This window comes from Plectropomus leopardus, chromosome 11 (genome assembly GCF_008729295.1).
Source record: "Plectropomus leopardus isolate mb chromosome 11, YSFRI_Pleo_2.0, whole genome shotgun sequence".
Taxonomy (NCBI): domain Eukaryota; kingdom Metazoa; phylum Chordata; class Actinopteri; order Perciformes; family Serranidae; genus Plectropomus; species Plectropomus leopardus.
This window is the reverse complement of record NC_056473.1, coordinates 22,730,806-22,756,658: the sequence shown is the minus strand read 5'-3', so window position 1 is coordinate 22,756,658 and position 25,853 is coordinate 22,730,806. Positions and strand designations below refer to the sequence as shown.

At 38.4% G+C, this 25,853-nt stretch overlaps 1 protein-coding gene across 2 annotated transcripts; it reads left to right on the top strand.

Annotated features, from left to right (window-relative positions):
- The first annotated feature begins 457 nt into the window (after positions 1-457).
- On the top strand, positions 458-24,904 carry cpt1ab (carnitine palmitoyltransferase 1Ab (liver)). Of its 2 annotated transcripts, none has more exons than XM_042496756.1 (19): positions 458-561; positions 4,126-4,290; positions 5,642-5,784; positions 7,023-7,194; positions 8,291-8,392; positions 9,237-9,374; positions 9,523-9,600; positions 11,549-11,656; positions 12,920-13,004; positions 14,846-15,041; positions 16,328-16,516; positions 16,617-16,722; positions 17,447-17,563; positions 19,092-19,256; positions 20,145-20,276; positions 20,411-20,563; positions 21,696-21,809; positions 22,765-22,857; positions 22,973-24,904. In XM_042496756.1, exons 2-19 carry the CDS (start codon positions 4,150-4,152, stop codon positions 23,054-23,056), a joined length of 2,316 nt encoding a protein of 771 aa, XP_042352690.1. In that variant the 5' UTR covers positions 458-561; positions 4,126-4,149; the 3' UTR covers positions 23,057-24,904. The 2 variants fall into 2 exon arrangements, with proteins under 2 accessions (XP_042352690.1, XP_042352689.1); XM_042496755.1 differs by lacking the exon at positions 12,920-13,004 and adding an exon at positions 12,347-12,434.
- Positions 24,905-25,853: the final 949 nt, after the last annotated feature.

Below are 25,853 nucleotides of genomic sequence, written 5' to 3'. Positions count from 1 at the left end.
TGATTTTTTCAGTATTACACTGCTAAATTACACAAAAAAAAACATTAATTAATATTATACCCACAAACCTTTTCTAGATTTATTTCCATAATTGTTACTATTTTATGGTCTGTATATCATGTTGACATAAAAACAAAAAAAAAATCCACAATAGATCATTTTATCCATTCTGCCCATCCCTATTAGACTGTATTTGATGGGGAGGTCATCAATATCATGTGCATCATCTTTACAGTACAACAGTGAGTGCATGAAGTACTGGGTGCAGTGAAATACTCATGGTGTCTGTGATGTCATTGCCAACATCAAGTATTTCCATTGGATACCTGCTGTCCTCATACAACCCATAAATGCAAAGATTTCAGAGACCTCTGGGGGGCGCTGTTTCTACAGAGACAGGCGTGTGTTTCAGCAGGAGTCTTGTCTAAAAGGGGGCAGGCGTTGAACGCGTCTGTTCTCCCATTCATGCACAGCGTATAGCAGTCACCGCCGACAGCCAGGCCGTGCAACATCCTCGTCAAAACAGAAAGCTCTTCTCCCTCAGACTGATAGAAAGGGCTGGTGAGTAATAATTCAGCTTTTTCGGGACCTGTCTCAACGTCTCACTGACGCTGTCTTTTGGCAGTTTTGGAAGTAGCTGTGCTAATATGGCTGCAGGGGTTTTGGAAGAAAAAAAAGCTGGACTAGCTAAACAAGACCTCAGTGAAAGCTGTCGTTAGCAATGCGCATTTAATGTTGCATTTCCTTGTCGGCGCTAAAGCTTTGAGATGCTTACATCACGTATAGCAGATTTTTTTAACCCTCTCATTGATATAACCGGCAGGCTTTGGGCTTGTTTGGCCTGCAGCAGTCAGAAATGAAGTTTACAGGCAAATCTTGACTTATGAAAGTCCTCAACGAGAACTGTTTATTACACTCGCAGCCTCATTTTTTTGTAATTACAGGTTGTGGAAATATGTTAAAGAGGTCTCTGTTGAATATCAGCAGTAAACATTTAACCTGCTATTACGTATTTTTTATTACTATATAAAGTTGACCGACCCAGGTAAGGACCTAGTCGACCCCTTTGGTTATTCATAACATGAATGTAGGCAAAAGTCCAAGTAAAGGTCATCCATTGACAACTACCTGGCAGAACTATTACGATGCACATACAGTACTGTTATTTAATAATAACACAGTGTAGTATGTCTGTGCCTTTAATGTGTTATGGTAGTAAATGAGACATTTAGAGAAAAGGTGTGACTATGTCACCTGTCAGTGAAGGTCAGTAAAATCTGATTTGTCATGGTGTCCTTGTTGTAAGAGCATCATAAAAGTAGAGGTAGAAATAACACACTTTGTTTATTTACATGTGACTGAAAACGCAGGCGATTGTGATTAACATAAATATAATACAGTGTATTGACACTGCGGGGGGTGCACACTAGTGACCCCATTTCACACAGACCACGTGGGCAGTTACTTGATATAATACCAAAATAAGAATGCTGAGTGTATTTTTCGGGAGTGAATTTGCGTGATGTTGAGGTGTTTGGGTATGATAACAGGCTGAACAGGCTGTATGGAGGGATGATGTGGCGCTCAGAATCGTAATGCAGACATAAATTTGCACGAGGACTGAGGGTAGTTGGCTTGATTAAACGCTAAACAACGTTTTGTGTCTGCTTTAGAAAAAAATAGAAGATGGACAAACGCCAAATATGTGATAAAAAAAAAAAAGTATGTTTTTCTGTGGTTTCGTTGTGACCTCAATGTGAAATACTCGATGGCATACGAGGGTGTGTGAGTACTATGCTGCCAGTTTTCCCCGGTATCTAAGCGGCGCAGCGCTGCGACCTTTCCCCCAGTTTCTGCAGCACAGGGTGGATCATGTGATGTTGGAAAGTGGCTGGGGGAGGGGACTGGCTGCTCAAACACTGTTCTGTGGACGGTGCTCCTTCCGAGGACTGAAAACGTAGAAAAGACGTGTCCTGCTTTCAGAGTGCTCTTGTTGAATGACACATAAATGCACTCTGCAAAGATAAAGCATTGCTTTTCAGAAATGAAAAAAAGAGCTTTGTAAACGGGTGTAGTCTTAGCAAAAAGAGAAGAGAAAACCTGCAACAGAAAAGTATAACCGTAAGATGCCAAACATCGGAGTTACTGTGAAAACATCAGTTTGACCAATAGACTTTCACACTCATTTTAAGGCAGTTACTTTATATGTATGCTCATGTAGCGCTTGCATTTCCGACTGCACTTGAAGGCAACAGGAGACAGCAGGTTCATCACAATGCAGCAGTCAGAGGTTCATCCTTCAGGTCACAGTCTGTAGTAGAGGTCGACTACAGACTATATTAGTCTTTTATTATATATATAGTCTACAGTCAGTTATATATAGTCAGATGTGTCGACAGATTATCGGTCATGACGATTATTGGGGCCGATATTTACCATTAAAATTAATTAATTAAAAATCCATAGAAAGTGTCATCATGGGTGGAACCTTTACTTTGTAAAAGCTGAGGGAGCTATTTTTTTTTAAAAGTATTCTTTGTTTATTTCAGTTTTCAGGTTTGATTAAACATGTGCTAAAGGCATTTAAACATAGTTTTGTGTTGGGTATTGTTATCTTAAAATACAAAACAGAGTCTGCACATTAGATGATGCTCCCATGTCCACTTCTTACCTCAACGTGTGATGTAACGTCACATGTGGAGGTAATAAATGTTCATGCGATTCCAATAGGTCATTAAAGGTGATGGATGACCACAGTTCAAAGTATTCACGCTGCCGTGTCTCTTCTGCAAACTTAAAATCAGTTCCAAAGCTTTCCATTGTCTCCTGACTCCATTATCATCTTCTCTTCCTTACCACATCAATTATAAAAGATTAACATTTAAAATAGCATCTTAAAATTTCTTTAACACGTAATAACTCATTTAAGGATTGCAAATGTAAAAAAAAGTTGCTTTGAGTTTGGAATAAAAGAGTTTGTCATGCGTCAGCTTACATATTGTATGTAGGATAAGATGCTACACCTGCCTAACCAGTTCAGTGATGAGCACAACACTGTCACCTACCAGTGCATCTCCTGTGGTGTCGGCTTGCAGGATCCAGTTTAGTTGATATAGTAACTAAATACAAAAAAAAAAACGTGCACATAAAGTTGATTTATGAAGCTGCTATTCACAATATTTCCTCAATAAAGGATATATAGCTTTTGTTAGTGTAAAATGCTAATAGTTAACAGTCATTGTAGCTAAGTATTTTAAAAGCAGGAAAACAGCATAAGTTGTCAGTTTGGTGCTGTGGATACTCTTTCTACTTCTTAGGGTGTCTGATGTTGTGTTTTTATAAATAGCCGAAAGTTGCAGTGCTGGCTCACAAGGCAGCTTTTTAGAAAAACACAGACAGAAGATATCTCTCCGAGACAAGTCTAAGGATTCTTCACAAAAAAGCCCTCAGTCCTTTTGATCTTAGATTTAAAACCAAGGCAAGTTGCAAGCAAGACGAGGACATGGATACGATACAAAAAGGGATGCAATACCTAAGAAAGTGGGCTCAAGACTTCAGTCGTAGACATTTAATGAAGGAAAAACCCTTTATAGTGACTCAGAACACGTGTTTGTTGTATGTTTCCATGTTTCAGAGCTGTAACAGTTACGCGTCTAACCCTACATATACTGTGCTTCGGAGCAAGCTTTCAGTTTTCCATCTAACTCAGTGTTAACTCTATGTCAGTGTTGTTTTCAAATCCAATCCAGTACAAAGAGTTTAGACTGATTAAATCCTGGAATTTAGGCAATCTGCAGTGCCGTCGACGAATAAGGATCACAGATTTCAAAGAACTGTGACAGAAGCCATTCAATATGAAAGATTGTTCTGATAGCTGCCTGACGACAATCATCTACAGCCTCATATCAAGCTTTTACATTGTTGCTTGTTGTGATCTAATCATTGAAGTCAGTATCCATGATAACCCAAACGACAAATGTACTATAGTTATGCAATTCACATTCATAAAGTGACAGAGGATTGTAGGAATTAGATTCAAGGGGAAGGTCAATGCTTTTGACTGACATCTACTTTTGAAACTTCCTCTTCACTAACTTTATTATCTTTCACTTTCCTTACCCTCAGTGACCCTGCACAGTAGTAGCCACCATGGCAGAAGCTCATCAGGCGGTGGCATTCCAGTTCACCGTCACCCCAGATGGCATTGACCTCCAGCTGTGCCACGAGGCTCTACGCCAGATCTACCTCTCTGGCCTCCACTCCTGGAAGAAAAGATTCATTCGCTTCAAGGTGAGAGGTGATAGATACATGGAAGAGCAAAGTGCAGGTGGTTTCTGTTAGGGCTGGGTGATATGGAGAAAATCAAATATCACAGTGTTTTTGACCAAATATATATTCTTTATTTAACCGGGTAAAAGTTTCATTTAGATTTTAAATCTCTTTGATTTTGGTTTTTACACATGTACATGAATAACAAGGAACCTGCCCAAGTAGACTCTTAAAAACCAACCAATGAGTCTGACAGAGAGGGCCATTTAGTACTAGTGTACAGTGTACAGTGGTTTATGTGGTTTACACAGCCAGTAATAAAACGTAAAGCACAATGGTACACAGTATCTAACTTCTTTAGGGACTGGTCAGGTGTATTTATAAAGAGCAGATCACCATAGTCCACAAAAGGTAAAAATGTTGATGATATCACGCGTTTCCTTGCCTGAAGCGAGAAACAGGACTTATCCCTGAAAAAGAAATTTAATTTTAAGTTTCAGCGTAGAAACAAGGTTTTTAATGTGTGGTTTTAGTGAGAAGTTACTACAGATACTTTGATATCGATATAGTGACAGTATTGAAGGGTTGATTCTTGGTGCTTTCGCAAAATATTTACACAGTAAGATCTTTGGTTAGTAATCATTACTAATGTGGACACAGTGACTAAGTGGGTAAAGACAAATAATAACAGCTTGGGCAATCAGGTGAGTTTGGCAACTGCATCTGTTTACTATAATACAGGTTTCAATACCAACAAAAGACAGAACTTACAGTGTCACAATTTTCAAAATCTAATATGATATCTAGTCTCATATCATGATATTGATAGAATATAGATATATATCGCCCAGCTGTAGTTTCTGTACAGTATGTGGAGAAATTTGAGTTACTGTTGTTTGTTGTATGCTTCTAGTGTCCAACAAGAGTTTACGTTAGTTTCTGTTTTTAGTAAATATTCGGCCAATAAACAACATCATAAAGGCCCCAATAATAGTATGTTTTTATATACTATATAATCTATCCTACTGTAAATGTGTTCTGGGTTACATTAACTCGCTCACGCTGGAAGGTCACCCACTCTCACACAAACAGCCAACAGTGACGATAACCTTCCTGTCTGTTCTCTGTGTCCTAGCCTTTGGCCTAGTTGTGTGTTTACACACAGTCATATACTGAGTCACTCAAACCCAAACACCTGCTAGCTTTTTCACACATTCATCTTTGTTAACTGTCATTAAAGATATCTCACATAGATCATCAGGAACACTTTGTTATGACATCAGTTATTGTATAAACAGTGTACGTAAAGATTTGTTCCCCTCTGTTACTCTGTTAATGTTTGTAATCTTCCATTTGGTTTACCTTCCCACAGAATGGCATAATGACCGGCGTGTACCCGGGCAGCCCTGCTGGCTTTATGGTAGTGGTTGTGTCCTACATGTCCTACAATAAATATAATCAGCTGGATCCCTCTCTGGGGTTGATTGCCAAGCTGGGTCAACACATACCCATCAGGTAAGGACACCTTTATGAGGTGCTGCCTCACATGACGTGGTGTTTTTTTTTTTTCCATAAGCAGACAGAGAAAGCCAGAGACTCTCCTTCATTTACCTAATAAAACAATATGGAGCATTACCAACATGCTAATGAGGTCACAAGTTGACCCCTGAACAAATATTTTTATTTATTTATATATTTATATATAACGTAGTACAACCTCAGCCTGTTATGAACAAGCTGAAGTAACTGATGTTTCGCATATACAGAGATTATAGCTTGTGCTAGTTTCTAACTCCTGTCCCTAGTTAGGCTTTTAGTAAAGAAAAAGAAGAAAAAAAGAGAAGATATCAAGGTTACCTACAATAGCGTGTATACAAGAACAGTCATGGTAAAGAAAATAAAAAATAATAATAATAATAATAATAATAATAATACAAAAAGTAAAAATCATATCAAGATTATATAGAATTCCAACATACAGATACAGTAAAAGAAGACACAAATAAAGATGTTACATAAAGTTACATACAGAGGAAATTATGCTTAAAATCCAATATGTAACATTTTGACTTTGTCTCTTCGTCTCTGGCATTTATCAGAAAACATGTCGGCCCGTTGTCTCTAGTGCTTGCTTCAGTGGCAGCAAAGTATAGTACAAATTGTGAAGTCGTTGTTAATTCGTTTGTGTGTGCATTTTGTTCCAACGATCTTCTTGTTTGCTAACAACGTTAACCATGTTCATTGATATTATGAAAACAATTTCTGTCCATATAAAGCTTTTAATAACTCTCTTATCAGTAATGCTGGCGATTTTACCTTAAGCCAAGGACGTTTTTTATGACCATGGCATTTAAGGTTATTATTCCCCGAAATGTCTCATAATTTCCACAGCACAAGCGCATATTTTTGAGTACACCTGTTGGTGTTGCGCCGTTTCAAACATTGTGACACTGCAGAAATGTAATGCAGCTTGTTAAGTTTATAAAATGTATCATCAGTGACACTGGCTACACTGAGTAATAAAGGTTTAGAGTTTTATCATTGACAGTTAATTAATCATTAACTGTGAAAATGAAACAGCTTGTGTTATTACATCGAACAAAATATTATTTAAGACCCATCAATAAAAATTTGAGTCTACATACATTGAATAAGAAATAGTTAATTTACCACTCTTATACTGACCCCATCTGTGTCTTTGTTGTGGTCACACTCCCTTCTGTCTCCCCTTCCCTCTCTGTCTCTGTCCTCAGTCGGTACATGTCCACAGACAGCCAGAGGATAGTCGGAGGAGTTCTGGTGGGCACGGGCCTGTGGGTCACCATAATCATGATTATGAGGAATGTCCTTAAGTGCCTGCTGTCTTGGCACGGCTGGATGCACTCTCGCCATGGCTCCGTGTCCTGGTCAACTCGTCTGTGGATGGTGAGACAAAAGATGTGCTCCTCAGTTCAATCGACCTTACAGCAGATTCAGACGGAGAATGTCCAGTGACAACAAGAGACAAGAGTTGGAAGGAACATTTATTTAACTTTTAAATTTATTGAACTGCATGTAAATTATGATACATTATCATGCACTGATGAACTTGCTTTTCTTGCAAATTCAAAGGTCTACTGTGTAAGATTTAGGGAGATTTAGTGGCAGCTAGCGGTGAGGATTGCAGATTGAAACCAGCTGAAACTTAGTAAGAATTCCTTCAGTTGTTCAGGAGGTTTTTTAGGAGCTGATTTATCTGCAGATGTCTCCTCCTCTTCAAAGCAATTGGTCCAGGTGATTAAAACCATCGAAAACACTGAATCAGTGATTTTCCTGTGCTGTTCAGCATGCTGCAAATGGGCCACTTGCCCAGCATCCGCTAATGTGTGCTCACCTTATTTCTGATCGAGACGTTCAGGAGGTTTTAGGAGGAAATGCTGCTTTTTGCCAAGGGGCTACAAACTAGGGCTGCCTAGTGATAATGCAAATGGCCTTATCTCGAGCCAGTGTTAACTTTGGTCATTCTGAGATACTGTAGAAAAATGGTGTTGATCTCCAATCTCCAATGACGAAGACCCACTTCCAATAATGATAAAAACCTTAAGGTAACAAAAACACAGTGATTCATATTTTCAGGTGATATACACTAAAGACTAAAGAAAACACGATTATTTTACTATACTTCATTTCTGCCACTATCTCCCCCTAAATCCTACACATTGGACCTTTAATTTGATGTAAATTAAATATGCATTGCCATAGGACAATAATTTCCTGTTCATGTAGACAATAATTTCCTGTTCATGTAGCCATTAAAATATACCTAGTATAAAGTCAAAGGTATTTCATTTTATGAAAGGTATATATTCCTTTTTACTAACAGGACAGTTGTTGTGTAAAGTGCAGGCCATGCTTTGGTCCCTTTAGTTTAACCCCCTAGCTTTGTGTTTGCAGTCATACCCTGAAGGTTTTCATGTGAAACACAGAGTGTAACTTTAAATATCCTTTGCCCTTCTCCTTTATCTTTTTTCTACTTACACAGATATTAGTGAAGATTTTCTCTGGCAGGAAGCCAATGCTCTACAGTTTCCAGAACTCTCTGCCACGGCTACCTCTTCCCTCTATCAAGAACACCTGCCGAAGGGTAACCGCTTCTTGTCTGAACCTGCGTTTTTTTGCACATTCCTGATTGTTTATAAAGATTGTTGTTATTGGACTGAAACCAGAGTTTGGATCTTTAAGAAAATGACATTTTAATAATTTATTAAGATAAACGCCATTGAGTGCTATTGAAATGTATGTAAATCCTTATCTCTGTATGTCATGTCAACATAGCCAACGACTCTGTTTGTGTAGTCAAGTCAGTTTTATTTAGTTTGGCTTGTAGTAGTTTAGTGCTTGCTTAAATCTTGAAATTCAGTAAACGAGTAAAATCTGGCCATTTAAATAAGCCTTGCTAATCAAACAAGCAGTGTAGGATTCAATTTCTGTAAGTGCAAACATCTCCTCAGGCCTCCCAGAAATGACTTAGCATTTTAGCTTTTTTCAGTTTCTGTAGCTCAGAGTCAGCATGTTTTCTGAATGGATTTTTGCTTAAAAGTCTTTTATAAGGTCTGCGTTTAGGCTTCAAAAATCCTGAAACGGTTGTTGATTTGTGGAGATTATCCTGCTTAACAAAACGTGTAAATATCACAAACCTTATTTTTTGCAATAATCCAAAAAACCAATGGAAAAACCCTATAGAGTGTTTGATGAGAGAACTGGGGCAAAGTTAGCTTCAGGGTTGGCCTATAGAAAAAACTTATTTTCTGTCCCTTTAATGTGTTGCCTAAGGCAGAGCCACTAAACAAGCTTACTGCCAGCCTGTCGTTACCCACCTGTGAGGAAAATTAGACGACTAGTTTTTCTGGCTTCCCAGCTTTCTCGATGTTTAAAACCAGTAACCATTTGCTTCACTCTTTGTGATTTACATTTCTCTGTGTTGACAGTACCTGGAGTCTGTGCGCCCGCTCATGGACGATGAGCAGTATGAACGAATGACTGCCTTGGCTAAAGACTTTGAGAAGAACCTGGGACCCAGACTGCAGTGGTACCTCAAACTCAAGTCCTGGTGGGCCTCCAACTATGTGAGTTTCTCTCTTTCTCTCCTCTCCGCTCTTTTGCCACAGTTTTTCGACACTGTCCTGGGTCTTGAATCACCTTCAAACTCTCGAAGAAAAGCAGTGTGTCTAAAAATGTCACTCTCTTTTCCTTTTCTTCCTTTGTGTTGCACAGGTCAGTGACTGGTGGGAAGAGTATATTTACCTGAGAGGCCGTGGGCCCATCATGGTCAACAGCAACTATTATGCCATGGTAAGACACCTGAGTATCTGCTTGCAAGCAACGCCTCAGCCTTTTGTTTAAGCAACAAGCATCTCCATGTGGGTTGTGATTCATTCTCTGAAGGTGTGCTTGATGTTTCAAATTCATTCCAAAAGCTTTAAATATTTCTGTGTGAGACTTTGGTGTGAGTGTGACCCTTTTGCAGCTCTGTGACCTAAAATACAGCTGAGAAAAGTTTAATAGTATATGCAAAGTGTCAGATGTGTAAAATAATTTGTCAGGAGCACTTCAGAGTAACCTCGATCACCTACAGGCACAATAACTGAGATTTGTTTAATATACGACATTGTAAATTATGCATAGTAACATGTGGCACAGCAGCTTTGCTAAATGCTTATTAGGCTAAAGTGTAAATCATAATCATACATACTGACAGATAATGGTATCTATAACATAAAGTTAATGGCTTAAATTGTACAGTCGTAGCTTCAACTGAACTTCCTAAAATTGAACTCTTCACCTTTCTTCCTGCATCTTTGATTTGACTGGATATTTTATTTCATTTATTAAGTGATACAGTTTAGATAGATTCGCAGAGAAATCTGAATGAACCTTTAGGTAAGAGTATTTTTATGGTGTACCACGAGTCTTTTCTTGTATGCAAATGTTTTTCTGTCTACAGTAAGGACACACTTTGGGGCATAAATCCCATGAGTCTGTGTTTCAGGGGGACTCATTATAGCTACAGTCTTACAGCCTTGGGATTTTCAGCATCTTGGCTGGCAAAGCTACAATCACTGTACTTACAATGTGTCTACAATGTCACTAGTGGGCAGGTTGATAGCTCCAAATCTGTGTCAGATTTGTGATCATGGACCGGGGGAACTCAAAGGCTTAACTATCCAGCAGTGAGGATCCACAGCTCCCCCTGTTTGTTTCTGCCTGAATGAGTGAGAGACTGGACTGGACTGGACCGTCACTGGAGCAGGGCAGGCATGAGTCACTGCTCCTAGACACAGACTACAGTGGATCTGTTTTGTCTGTGTGCATTCATCAAAGCTTAAGGTTGCGTTCACAACGAATCAGGCGTTGCAGCGATTAGCCACAGGTATGTGTGACAGTGTAGGAGTGTCACTTAAATGTGGAAGGTGTAACCATAGATACTTGCCAATCTTTCATCTCAGCAACTACTTGTCTTCGTTTATGTTCGCTGAACAGATCTGTAGAATTTCTTTTCATTATCATCCTGTAGTATCTGCACTGCAAGACAAGATACACATGCGTATACACTCAAACCATGCAAGTGTTCTCCTTTGTGAGATAGAACGCACAAGCTTTTAATATATACTTTGCTGTTTTTTTTAGTCATTAATATTCGAGGATAGAAACAGACTGTATTGCTTTTTCCTTTGGGCTGTGGCAGTCTTGTGATTGGCCACAGCAGTATGATGTTGGCTTACGTTTAGTCCATTTCAACGTTTTGCTGCAGGCTACTGCTTTTTTTATTATTTATTATTTTTATTTTATTTTATTTATTTTATCTGATGCTCCTGCGGCCCCTCTGACACAGCCTGACTTGTGTTTTTCCCCACAATGCCTGATTTAGTGTGAATGCAGCCTAAATTGGACATTACCATGCCAGCACCATCAAAATGTGTTTTGCAGCTCACACAGAAATAGATCTCTGCTCTTGCTTACAAAGCTGTATCACAAAAACACTTCTCTCAAAGGAGGTAAACTTGGTATGGGGTCAGTGGAACAATACTCAGCATGCGTGAAATAGCAGGTCACAATAGCTGCTGTATGTGTGCATACAGTCCTGGACCGAAATAACAACAGAGAATGCACGGATGGATCACGCCATGACATTGTGCTCTTCTGTTTGCATTTGCATGTCACATGTTGTGTTTTTAAACGACAATGTGAAATGCTGGATAAATGTGAGTGGTCATTAATGTATACTTTTTTTTTTCTGTAGGACTTCCTATATGTTTTCCCCACCTCCATCCAGGCTGCAAGGGCAGGTAATGCCATCCATGCTATCATGCTCTACAGAAGAAAACTGGACAGAGCTCAGATCAAACCAGTGAGTACAGAGCTCCTCCGTCTTTACGTTTCACTGCTTAAACAGACTGTGTGCAAGTTATGCTATAATTACATTATCACATGATTAACCATATCAATCCTGTGTAAATGTTTAACTTTCTCATTTATGATTTATTGATTAATAGCTGTTATCTCTGTATGTTTGTCTTTTAAGTTTACAATATGAGCTCCTTATCTTTCACAACCCTTTCTTTCATACTCATGTATGTTTGTTATCTCACTAGTGATAATGAAGTTGCTCAATATTATCCATAGCTAACTGTGCTTATCTCTGTATTTGAAAAGTGTCATGTTCTGTGCTTTTGCTTGTTTTGATAAAGGTAGAGCTGTGATTAGTGGCAAATCAAAATCATGAGCATTTTTCAAGGCTTAGTGAATAAGACTTAATTAATGCTGGTGATTTTACCGACACTCATCAGTGTCGTCTTTCCCGCTTTGTTAGTCCTTTTTCCTTTACCAACCTGCATGATGCTTAAGTGCAAATTCCTTTTTTACATTTGCACACTCCTCACACACATTCACCAACATAAACAGACACTGATCTCTTTCAAAGACAAATTGTATGAATTTTATATTAACACCAATGCATGAGCTCGCTCTATTACGCACTCACATTCAGTTGTCTCTGTTTCACTGTTTTGTCCCTTCGCTGTGTCGGACGCTGCGTTAGATATACTTGTTGGCGAACAAGGTTCCTCTGTGTTCGGCTCAGTGGGAGCGGATGTTTAACACCACCCGCGTCCCTGGTTTGGAGACAGGTAAGAGGAGGGCACATCTCCGCCGTGCCCTCTGAACCCCTACCCTGTGTCCCTCGCTACTGCCACGGCAAAAGCAACTGGAAACCCTGACTACTAGGCTCATTCTCAACAGCAAAGCCCTTTCAAAATACTGCTTCTCATTTTTGTTAGTTTTATTTTCGGCATCTGTTTGGGAGATATAAATATTTAAATTTTTTAAATGTAAATTTTAGTATGAATCTTACCGCAAATATCAGGGCTTTGCTGGTGGCATTGAGATGGCAGACCACCGGTTTTCTGGACCCTGCCCATGTCCCTTTCCCTGGCAGTCTGCTCGGGTCCCTTCTTCCTCCTTAAGACTGCTTATCAAACCAATCCTCACCGCTCCCTCTCCACTTCATCCATGCTCCTGTCCGCGTAGGTGTGTGTGTGCTGCCGCTCTCTGGGGATTTTAGTAAATTAGTTTGTCATCTCTGTGTGTTTGACTCTCCCCTTTTGCTTTTCAGCTCATGCTCCTACACACTATTCCCATGTGCTCAGCCCAATACGAGCATATGTTCAACACCAGTCGCGTCCCAGGTGTAGACACAGGTAGAGTCTTTAGCAGTGCCGCCTCCTCCACACTATTCCTACTGTACTTCTCCTTGGGACATTTGTCCATATGTTTGAATTAGAAATAATCTGACCTCCATGAATACATAATGCATGTGAGAAGGTCTGTGAACACTGAAGGACTAATTTGCATGTAACTGAAATCTAGTGTTTGAGTTTGAGAACGCAAAACAGCCCAACAGTGCTTGGTTGGCCCAGATATATATATAAAAAAGTTTAATAAGAGAGTATATCAGCATTATTTTGCATACAGTTCATTGCATCTGAAAGATAATTAAATACTATTAACCCATATTTATTTTGGCGTTGTCTAAAATTAACCTGAAACTAACCTCGGAAACTTGTGATGAAGTGCTGATGTTTACTCAGGAAAAATAAATGGCATGCAACATGCAAAATGAGTGTTGAAAGGACTGATAATGCATGATATAGCTCTCAGTCCGATAACCAAGACAGGGACCACTTTAGTCGGGATGCGTGATGATATCAGCACATCATCGATACTGGCAGATATTGGCCTTGAAATGAAGTCTCAGAATCGGCCAACATGCTGATTTCGGCTGACATCAAAAATCTATATATTTTTTAAATTGATAATTAGTTGATAAAGTGAACATAAACAAAAAATAAACCCTAAGTTTAAGTATATTCCTCATTTTGCACAATGAATGAATGTTGCCTGCACTAAAAGGCATTGTATTTCGTGTCTCCATCTGCTGGAGGGCCATCACAGTAAGAGTAAGCTTAATATGATGTTAATTCCAGATACCGGCATTCCTACACTCTTCATAAGGCAATTTTAACAGACTGAAATGTGTAAGAAAAAGAGTGAGGTTCAGTGTTCAGAAAATGATTACTTGATTCAATGATTCAATTTAAAATATCTAAATATGTTATACATTTTCAGAAAAAAAGTCGCGCAAATGTAATGAGTTTGAAGTTTACCTGCCAGGTTGTAATGAATTGATTAATAAATTAAGGCGTCTTTGGAGACAGAAGGATGGGGGTTACTGATCCTAGTACTATCGAAGAGTTTCCATTTTTAAATAAGCGTTAAATAAAACATATTTTTTAGTGCAATTTCTAAAGCCTGTTTATTTAAATACCAGTCTCTTTATGGCCAGCCGCTATATTCATATTCACATGACCGGAGGTGTAGGCCAAGTGTTACCTGGATGTGAGGTAGTTGTTCTTGTGGTTGGTCCAAGCGTAAGTATCCCCTCTTTGTCTTGCCTGTAACAAGGGCGATGCTTGTTTGAACAACACAAGCAGCACTACAACAATATCATGAAGGATGGAAGTGATGTTTTTGAATTGATATGTCACAGTGCTGTTCAAACAAACATTGACTCAATTCATTGTATTCCAAACCACCACCCTGTTCCCAAATTACTTTCCCTTTTCATCTCACTTCCCGCACTTCCCCATTTCAAGCTGCTTTAGTTTTTGAACTGAATAGTAGCCCCTCTCATCATGAATTCAGCTGTTATTTTGCCCTTCAAATGACTAAAAGAAGGATTTTTACAAAAATAAAAGTGCTTAAAAATTTATTTTGCTCTTGATGGAAATCTGTGGATGTTGTGGATATCACATCATTTCACTGGGACCAAGAACTGGTTACTAACTCTTCTATTTTTCCCAGAAATGCTGTGACATCCACACTCAAACTGCTGCCTTCTTTTTGAGATTTTAATTACATACAATTTTGATCCCTAACACCACCCCAAACACTCCAATTGTCTTTCTTTCTCTGTTTTTCTCTTCCTCTTCTTCTTCTTCTTCTTCTTCTTCTCTCCTTACCATTGGTTCCTCTCTGCCAGACACCATTCAGCACATGAACGAGAGCAAACACATAGCTGTGTACCATAAGGGCCGTTTCTACAAGGTGTGGATGTTTTATGACGGACGGCTGCTGTTGCCACGGGAGATAGAGCAGCAGATGGAAAGGATCTTGGCCGACAAGTCAGAGCCAATGCCTGGAGAGGAGAAACTGGCTGCACTTACTGCAGGGGAAAGGTGGGTGGCAATACAGAGTGAGCTGCAGCCAGGACTGATGAGGCCACATGATTAACACATGTATTGTAGCACGACAGGACGTAAAGAAATACAATGCGTATATAGTTTATTGCAATTCTGTGTTCTGAAGTTTATTCAAAGTGGTAATCATTTGCATTCTGCTGTTATACAGTGTTTGCACACTGAATACATAAAGTCATGACAAAGGTTAATAGTTCTAGGTGTTAAAATCGACTATTGCCCAGCTGATATTGTAATTTTGAGGCAGATGTCATTGTCAGAGAGTTTAAAATACCGCATCATTATATATGGTCTGTTATATCTTTCTTTGTAAAGCTGAATATCAAACATTTTTCATAAGGATCACCTAAAATTGTTACTAAAGAATCGTGCCCAAGATCTTCAGCTTACCCAGGGTTCTCGTGGATCCTTAAAAAGTCTTAAAAGGCATTTAATTTATTCATCTAAAAACAAACTAATTCGTAATAAAAAGTCTAAAAGTTAATAGTTTTTTTTCCTGATGGGTGGTAAAATACTGACATATTTGGTGCTAAACAACTTTTAAATAATTAACAGAAGAACCAACAACACATTTACCACATTCAGTCAAATGACAACCTAAAATGTTTTTATTTTATTTATTTATTTATTTATTTTTACAGCAATCAAAATTGATACTTTTCTGTATGTTTTCAATGTGTTCCACTCTATAAGGTTTTGATTTTTTTTTAGCTTGACACAAAAAGTTTGTTACAATAAACTTTTGGACAAAATCCTAACCCTAAGTACCTAATGTGGGTTTTTTTTTTTTGTTTTTTTTTTCTTGAACTTCAGTGATTGCAAAATTGGTCTTTAATTGTATTTCAAGTGGCATTAAAAAGTCTTTAAAAGACTTAAATTTAACTTATTTTGGGCTATAGTAATCCTGCTACTGAGCAGGATATCTTCCAGTAAAAAGATAAACATGGTCAAACAAATATACGTGTGATGTATCTGTGTTGTAATTTCTTGTTACTTCATTGCTGACCGTGCTGATGACAATGATTGATAAAACCCGTAATACAGGGAAAGATAATGTATTGGTTGGATCTAGTAGCACTGACTGTAAGAGGAGTACTGAAAAGTATAGACGGGTGTGGAAGTGACCACAAAAATGCAAGAAAAATTTGTTACCGCCGCCCCACACATCACACTTTGGAGACTGAAGAGAAACTTGCATGCACTTGTTAAAAGTAGGCCTGACTTCTGTAAGGCATTGCCTCAGATCTGTTATTTGACATTGACAGGACCCCATGGGCCAAGGCTCGTGAAACCTTCTTCAGCCGCGGTAAGAACAAGCAATCTCTGGACGCTATTGAGAAGGCAGCCTTCTTTGTAACCCTCGATGACACCGAGCAGCGCTTCGATGCCAGCAACCCAGTCAAGTCTCTGGACAGTTATGCCAAGTCCCTGCTTCACGGAAAGTGCTATGACAGGTGGGACAAATGAACCTGATATATTTTGTTTTCGATTATTAGTGGATTTATGGCACAAGTATGTTTCTAGATGAACTCTTTATTCCTTGTTTCCATTCAGGTGGTTTGATAAATCCTTTAACCTGATCGTTTTCAAGAACGGCACCATGGGACTGAACGCAGAGCACTCCTGGGCTGATGCTCCAATCATTGGCCATCTCTGGGAGGTACGTCATCGTTTTGTCGATGGGATTTCTCATGTTTGCTTTAAACCAGCATCTTATTATGTCACAAAGAATAAATCAAGGGTCTGTGGGTATTATTAAGGTAAGGTGGATGGAGTGTATTACACCTGTATGTTTTTCATTTAATTACAGTTAATTTATCTGGGTTTATTTTTGTATTTATTTATTTATCTTTATTTAATTATTTATGTATTTATAAATGTATTATTTATTATTGATTTAAACAGGTTAAAGTATCAGGAAGGTGCGACCGAACCATTCTTGTTCTTTTTATGAAGTTTGTTTTTCCCTTTGTAGAATTTGTTTTTCTAGGTTCATATCTACTACTTAAATTAACTTTATTGGTCCTTTTTGGCTTCTGTATTTTTTTTAAAATTTGAATTCACTTTTTTAGCATCTCTGAACGTATCTGTGAGGCGTAGAGAGATAAATTTACTAATCCCTTTAAGGACAATCTGTTTGGACCCTGTCAGAACTCAATAAAAAGAATGTCAAAAAATAAAATTGATTTTTTTTTCTTTAAATGAAAACAGCAAAATATGATTTAACAATCTGAAGTCATACAATGAAATGGGAAAAAATATTTTTAATGTTCTGATTGGCACAATGGTTGTCCATCAAAGCTTTTAGGAGACGTGAACTCAAACCATTTCATGTCTTCCAGTTTACTGAATAAGTCATGTTAAAAGCCGACTCTGTGTTGCAGCACGTTCTTTCCATGGACCCTGTTAAGTTGGGATACACTGAGGAGGGTCACTGCAATGGAGAGCCCCACCCCAACCTGCCAGGTCCTCAGAGGCTGTCGTGGGACATCCCTGCTGAGGTAAGGGTTGGAAAAAGTAGTAGTTCATAAATGTTGTCTGACCGTGTTGAAAGGCGAAAATGTTCAGGGTCCCCCCAGATCCTTAAAAGTCTTAAAAGGCATTGAATTCATTAATCCAAAGATAAGGCCTTCAAAAAGCTCAGACATGGCAAGTAGGATTTTATTAATCTTTTTTTCTGATGTTGCATTGTAAAATCTCAAAATAATTGGTAAAATCCTTTTTTTGGTTAAATAATTTAATTAATTCCTTTTCTTAAACACGTCATGATGGGAATCCAAGCAGTTGAATCTTGCGTGCATATTTAGAAACACAAAATTGTCCAGAAAACAGGCCAGAAATGCCAGATATTTCCCATTTTTGTTGGTAAACTAAATTGATAATAAAATATGTTTATTGTCTTCCATGTGCTCCATTCTAAAAGGAGTTATTTTCCCAACTTTTGACGTAGATAATCACCTTTTTCACCGAACAAAAAAGTAAAGTTTTTGTTACAATTAACATTTGGACATTTGTTCAATTTTGGTTATAGAAAATTGGTCTTAAACTTAATTCTGAGTGGCAGTAAAAAAGTCTTAAAAAGTCTTCAATCTAACTTGACTTAAGCTGCAGGAACCCTAAGTGTTTAATCGATAAAATATGTGGATTGCTACACTCACTTCTCGACAGTCTCTCCTATAGGATATTGATAGAGTTGCACTCGATTTTGCTCCTCAAACTGCTACAACATCTCATTCACTGTTGATACCTGAGATTTGATATTCATAGTTCTTGGCTTCCCTCTGCTGGTAGCTTCAGCTGTGGGCTCTAGTGTTACTATTTTATTACTGAACTTTTAAAGGTGTAGAGAAAGGACTGTTTTATGTCGTGTATTTAAAATTCAGATATCACAGTGCAAACACTTGTGCTATCCTAAGAAGTACTAATGCCTCCAATATTAAATGAATCAAGGAAATTAAAGTTCCAGCACACACAAGGATGCTCAGGTTGACACACATTTATTAACAATTTACAAAAAAAATTAGGAGGAAGGAGTGAACTACATGTTTCGTTTTCTATCTTTTTTCTCTATAAAATGTATATTTATGTTGTGATTAATTCTACATAGGAAAATTACAGTTGTTGTGACTTTTATTGTTAAAACACACCTGTCTCATCCTCCGCTAATGAGCATGTGATGATTTAAATGAAATTACTAATGGTGATTAAACACAGAGTGAATCTGATGAAGCGATATGGAAATGAATAGTTTGCCCCTTCTTTTGTTTTTAATGTAAATTGTGAGTAAATAAGTGTCAACCTGAGCATCTTGGTGTGCGCTTGAACATAACTTTCTGTGACTCATTGTTACCCTGCACTGGCTGGCACCAAGGAGAAAGGCACAGCTGTGCACAGGGCTTCTTCGTTTTTTGCCTTCAGTATACAACTTTTTATCTGAGCTTCCTTAATTGTTTTGTTTTATAAGTATGTTGTCAGTAATGCCATGCTGCATCTGCTCAGTCTAACGTGCAATTCTGTCACTTCTTCTAGTGCCAGGAGGCCATCGACAGCTCGCTGTCAGTCGCCAGGACTCTGGCCGATGATGTGGACTCTCATATTTTCCCCTTTAATGACTTTGGCAAAGGACTGATTAAGAAGTGCCGCACCAGTCCCGATGCCTTCATTCAGATCGCCCTGCAGCTGGCTCACTACAGGGTAAGTACATACGTCTCACTGGTTTATAAGCAAAATGATCTGACTTAATAACACTTGCATGCATTTATTCAGTTAAGTTCAGTTTAGTTTTGTTCAGAGCTTTTATTGTCCTTCAAGGGGAAATTTGATCTGCAGTGGGTGGTACAAACAATTTAAAAATACAGTAAACAGGCACATAGAGCATCATAGTAGCACACAACAAAACTTGATTAAAAGCAATCCTGATCAACAAGAAAATTCTTTGTAAAAGTGTCAACAAAAGTCATCTGAAAGAGTCAATAAATGGAGCAAGCTCGGACAACCACCAAAAACACCAATCAAAACACAGAGAAAGTCAGTAAGAGGAGCGATCAGTCATTTCCAACCACTAAGGGTCTTAAAGTGCTACAGAAACAGTTCACTAAGAATTGTGCATGTTCATTCTGTTGATTGCACATGTAACAAGAGTCTTTTTGACTTATTTGTCAGTTTGTGGCCTTTGTATGTTATAATTATAATAACTGATACAATCCAGTGAAGTTTTTCTGATTTCCAACAGAGGGCAGTCTCCACTCGCCAGCCAACTTTTCATAGAAGAGTGACAGTGAGGGATTCAGTCAAAATGTAGCTTAGGTCCAGTTTGAGAGTATTCATACAAAACACAGCACAAGAACATATCAACGTGGAGATAACAGATCATCTTTGTAAAATTTGCATGCAAATTGCTTCAGATAATTCATTTATGCAGCTGACCTGGTATAGCAATTTAGGTATGGTCTTTGCTGGTGTTTCTGGTATTTAGTCGATCTCATAACTCTCAAAAATCTACTGTTAAGTAATTAATAATTTGTAAAACAACTTCTTGTGGTTTGTCTTTTTAATTCTGACCTGTGTATCGTCTCTCAACAGGACAAAGGGAAGTTCTGCCTGACGTACGAAGCCTCCATGACGCGTCTGTTCCGTGAGGGCCGAACAGAAACTGTGCGCTCCTGCACCATGGAGACTTGTGCCTTTGTTCGTGCCATGATCAGAGATGAGACAGTAAGACTAAACAGCAGCAACACACGGCACCTCTGACTACAGTGCTACTCTCGGTCACAGATTGTTAATCCAGTTTGCACATCATGCTCCTTACCAGTTTGTCATGTTTCACTTTAATCTCATGTCCATTTCAGAGAGAAGAGCGTCTCAAGTTGCTCAAACAGGCGGCAGAGAAGCACCAAAACATGTACCGCCTGGCGATGACAGGAGAGGGCATCGATCGCCACCTTTTCTGTCTCTATGTGGTGTCTAAATACCTGGGAGAGGACTCACCCTTCCTCAAGGAGGTACGAGGTGTTGCCTCAAGTTGCTGTGAGATTTCTGCTGTTAAAGCTGAAACAGTATCCTGTGAATCACTTCCACCAATGTGATATCGTCTGTATGAAACAGCACAGACCTCAGACTGTATTGTCGTAAAATTAACAGAGTCCCCTATCAAACCTTTGATAGTTGGTTGTTGATGACAAAGATTTGGGTCTCAGTCCAATTCGAGCCTAAAGGGTCATTAAAAGAGAAAAAATCAAGTTGAGTTGCTCAGATTTAGTTTGGACTAGTTGTAAATTAAGACAACTGATTTTACTAAATAAATATTATTGACGTAACTCCTGAAAAAGTGACAGGTGGCAAGCTGAAATTAATCCTGTCCCGTTAATAATAATAGTGCATTTTTTAAAATAGAAATTAACCTTTAAAAACAAAGATTAACTACATTGTGCTTCACTTCTGATTATCCTGACTCATCAAGTTTACTAGGGGTTGACCGATATTGGTTTGTCATGGCTGATACAGATACCAATTATTAGTAGTTAATGAACCGATAACCGATATTTGGAACCGATATGTTTTTATAATAAAGATTAAAATCTTTCCGTCAATATTTAGAATTTTGAATATAATAAAACTCCAACAAAACACAAACACAACACAGCAACTTTTTATATAAAAATTGAACTGAAAATTTAAATTTAAAAATGAATGAATAAAAAAGGTTTTTAATGAAATAATTTTATCGGCGATTGTTAAATTAAAAAAAAAAAACGGTAAAGATAATAGGTAAAATTTGAAATATCAGCCAAAATAATCATCCAGGCCGATAATCTGTCGACCCCTAAAGTTTACAGTCTTATACAGTCATTTCAAAATAGACATTTACTTCTATTGGGCTCTGTATACTTATTTTATGATTTAACTCAGACAAAAGATTAAAAACCGCACATTTCTCATGTGACATGGTATGTTAAAATCCAGCCCATCACTGTCTTATATAACGTGCTATTTCTGCCCTTCCATTAATAACTTTCTGTTGAGTTTCCAATATAGAAAAATGCTTCTACATTACATGCTATTGCTATCTGCAGGCTGAGAACACAGCATGAGTTTGCTTTCTGGATGAAATCTAAGTTACCTCTTCGTGTTTAGGTCCTGTCTGAGCCATGGAGGCTGTCCACCAGTCAGACGCCTCTGCAGCAGCTCGAGTTGTTTGATTTGGTCAAACACCCTGAGTATGTGTCCTCTGGAGGTGGATTTGGTCCAGTAAGTTATCCATTCGTTTTGACAGTACAATTTTAAGAAGGCTGTGCAGTCTTTCTGCAATTCCAAAGCAGCACGGCCCAATCCCATTTCATATTTTTTAAGTGTTGTCAACCTTTTCAGACACTGTTACGTCACTGGTATTCTGCCGTGTACGTAGATAGACTCAGCGAGTGTTGCTGGACATCATGAATATGCTATCTTCTGCAGTGGTAATTTCTCTTTCCTAGGCATCCTTTTGCAGTTGTCCGGATGCTCACAATCTGTTCAGCACACTTAAATTTTACACTATCAACGGATCAAATAAGTCATCAAATGAAAAAACACCGCTTCGTCACCAGATCACTAGCGGTGCTCTGTAGGCTAAGGTTAGCAGTCCGTGCTCCTACCCTGTCAGTCTGCACCGATAATAGAGTAGCGGTAACAATTGCAGCTACTTTATTGTGTTGAGTTTCGGGCCTCACATGTCATTAAAGGACGGGGTGGATGAGACACAGAAATATGTCAAAATGTGGTACTGTCATGCGCAAATCAGCAACAATAATGTAATGATAGCAAGCTAGCTAGTTAGTCACCGAGACATCGGCATACTAGTGCTTTTTTAATGCTTGTTATAAGGAAAAGGACCATAATAAACTGAAACAGCATTAAACTTAGATAATATTATGGTTATCTGACTTTTTAAATCTTTATTAACAAAGAAATACATTTGTGGATATTTTCTTAGTTGCTTTTCAATTTATCAATACACTCGTTTTGAAGCATGCCTCTTTAAAATCTTCATTTGGCGGGCCACAAAGCTCTTAAACTTCACCCTACCTATCTATCCAAACAAGAACTGGGACACCATACCCCGAGACGTGAACGTGAAAAATGGAGGGTTTGGGCCAAGTGTTGGGGTAAAGTGGCTCTTGAGATTAAACTCACATCTCTTTTTCTTTCCTCTTGTGTCCGACAGGTGGCTGACGATGGTTATGGCGTCTCCTACATCATCGTTGGCGAGAACCTCATCAACTTTCACATCTCCAGCAAACACTCGAGCCCAGAAACCGTAAGTTCACTGTTTTTCAACTTTTACAGGCACTTTTTCCTTTCTCTATGTCCAATACAAGATGACTTAGGGAGACTTGTTAAAAGTGTGTGTCCTCTTTTTTGCTTGATTTCAGGACTCTCACCGTTTTGGCGCCAACATCAGACAGGCCATGCTTGACATGCTGGATCTCTTCCAGCTCGACAAGAAAACCAAGTGATCAACCTCTCCATGAGTGGAATAATCATACATTTTTAGCATTAAATGTATTCTTCCTGAAGCTTGTACAGAATCAAATATTAGATTTTTGGGGTTATTTTTAAGTTAATTGATGTTACAGAAATAAGGATGATTATTTGTCGATATGTTTGTGAGGCGTTTATGTGTACTGTATGTATGGGCAAGGTGAGATTCTGGTGTTACTGGGTACAGATAGTGCACAGATCAAAGTTTTTATTCACAGGACTGTTTGCACAGGTGCCTTAGTGAAAAGGGCAGAAAGGGAGGGAAATTTAGAGCTCAAGTCTGATATCAAGTCTGTGTTACCACACTGAGAGACATTTCAGCTAAAGGATTGTTAAGTAGCATCATCCAATATTTGAATTTTAAGTTGAGAGATGGTGCAATATTTTTACTATCATTACTTTTACTTTGTCCCAATTATGAAAATCTTACAATTTTTTAGGTTTCTTTTGGTCTTTCCGATTGCAGCACCTGAATCATTTGTAACTGGCCAAAGCAGCAAACGGGATGTTGAATATCATCAACAAATTGCATGTTGCATGGCGTCCGTTAATTTCATATGAGCCTGCTCGGCTGTTGCATCCAGTAATCTTACAGCTGCGGAGGCAAGAAGGGATAAAACAGTTGATGAATAAATAAGCAAATTACAAATATCCAGCTTTCATCTGTAAAGTAGCTCTGTGTCAGTGTGATCCTAGACACCAACACAGAAGAAAGGGAGCTACTTTCTAATCACTAGATCAACACTGCCTTTGTGGCTTGTTTGATTAGTCCTTTTAGCTGCTATTATTTAATGACGTAGCGACAAAGGCAGATCATTTTTATGTGTGCGAGTGTTTGTCATTTTCATACTCAGGTTTTATTTTTTTAACTTGACCCAGTACAGGGTGCTGGAGGCAACATTGGAAGATTAGCGCTTGCGTTGCCGTGTTAATGTGCAACAGAAGAAGAAGAAATTGAGATGCAGTACAATGTGACCCTGGTGAGCTGGTGGGTAGTTAAACTTTAAGTTTGCTGTGGAAGTGAGGGACATGCAGGACGGGCTGTGTGTCTGACACAGCGTGTGACCGACAGTGACTTTTTCTGTTTGTTGTGTTAAAAAAAAGAGTGGGTTAACTGTACTTAAACTCTGTTGTGCACTCTCTGACTGGTCCTTGAGTTTAAACTACCCAATTCCTAACTACCTTGGTAGCCTTTTGTCAGATCAAGATGAATTGTAAACTTTTATGAGCAAACTGTCAAGTTGTCAGTCACAGCGTAGTGGTATTGCAGCTGTCAATATAAGGTGCAGAATCGCTTAATAGGTTGTGTTTTCTCTGCAGTACAGTAGGAACTCAGTGTTTTTCTCAGAGTAACGCTTTGGAAGTGCAGATATAAAGGGGCTGTTTCTATGATAGGAATGCATTTCTGTTGTTATTATTATGTATATGTTGTCAGTTCACCACATTATTTATTTTTCCATGTTTTAACCTTTTTATTCACAAAACAAATGTGCATATTTTCCAGCTGAATGCACAGATGATGAGCACTAAGTTAAAGCTTTACTGATTTTAAGAACAGACAAAAATACTTCCTTTTTTTTGTTTTGTTTTGTTTGACACATCAGTTTTGCTATCACAGACTTTGCCAGTACGATGTAGTTTTTTGACTTTTTATTTCAGTAGACCTCATGTTTACACTGCTGCATGGTTTTTGAAGATGGAGCTGTATATGTTTGCCTTTTAATTTAAAGATGGTGTTAAAAAAAAGGAAAAAAAAGAAAAAAGACAAGCAGCTGATATACCAAAACAAGTTTTAACAATAAAGTGAATGTCAGACAGCTGTATGATACGCCTGAGTATGTCATTTCTTACTAACAGTCTTTCTTTTTTATCTGTTTAAAAGAAGAAAAAAGAAAGAAAGAAAGAAAAAGAGCAGTTAATATTCCACCATTAACTTAATGGCTGATATAAATACTTTGATAAATCTGAATGGATGCTGTATATAGATTAATTGATTTACAGAAGTCAAAAAAAGTTTTGATTTATTGTTTTTCAAGCTGAAATATTAAGCCAATACTTAAATGGTTTCAGCTTCGAAAATGTAAAGATTTGTTGGTTTTCAGAACATCTTTGGGTTTCGCTATGCTGAGAAGGAAAAGAGGATAAGAACAGGGTTCGGAGGCTGGGGGTCGTGACAACTGAGACAAACAGGGGAGAAGGGGTTAGACACACCTGAATATGGCAGGTGATTGAATTGATGAGGCACAAATTGTTAACTTAACGAGTAACATGTGATTTGAATCAGTGGGAGAGAGAAGCATGGTCTTGTTCCTGAACCTCAGATATAGTAAGCACATTTATTTCAGATGTGAAATCCACATGGGCTAATAGTCATGCGCGTGTTTATCAGTTTTTCTTAGCTGACAATTTGTAAACCTCCTGAAACCGGTCTGGTGTGAAAATGGGATCTTTCCTTTCTTGGCTCAGTGTTTTCTTAATCCATCTGGCCAGGTGGTTGGGCTCAAGTGGACAGCACACAGGAGCCAGTTCCGTCTCACAGGGTATTTATAAGTCCCTTCACTGTGGGCTGCTGGTGGCATATTCAGTTATTAACCTGAATTAAACAGAGGACGATTAAAGGCATCAAGAGGTGACAGATTTCCAAGGAGGGCGTAGGCAGGAAGTGATTTCATGTGATAGTGTCCCTCTCACTCCTGTCCACCACTTGTGCACAGTTTCTCTATTACACACACGCGCACACACACACACACACACACACACACACACACACAC

What these genes read in the sequence shown, in the direction of transcription:
- cpt1ab (XM_042496755.1), top strand. Translation starts at nt 4,150, where the DNA reads ATGGCAGAAGCTCATCAGGCGGTGGCATTCCAGTTCACCGTCACCCCA. An exon ending in TGCAGCTGGCTCACTACAGG is followed by an intron (nt 19,257 to 20,144) that starts GTAAGTACATAC and finishes GTCTCTCAACAG; the next exon opens with GACAAAGGGAAGTTCTGCCT. An exon ending in CTGGAGGTGGATTTGGTCCA is followed by an intron (nt 21,810 to 22,764) that starts GTAAGTTATCCA and finishes TGTGTCCGACAG; the next exon opens with GTGGCTGACGATGGTTATGG.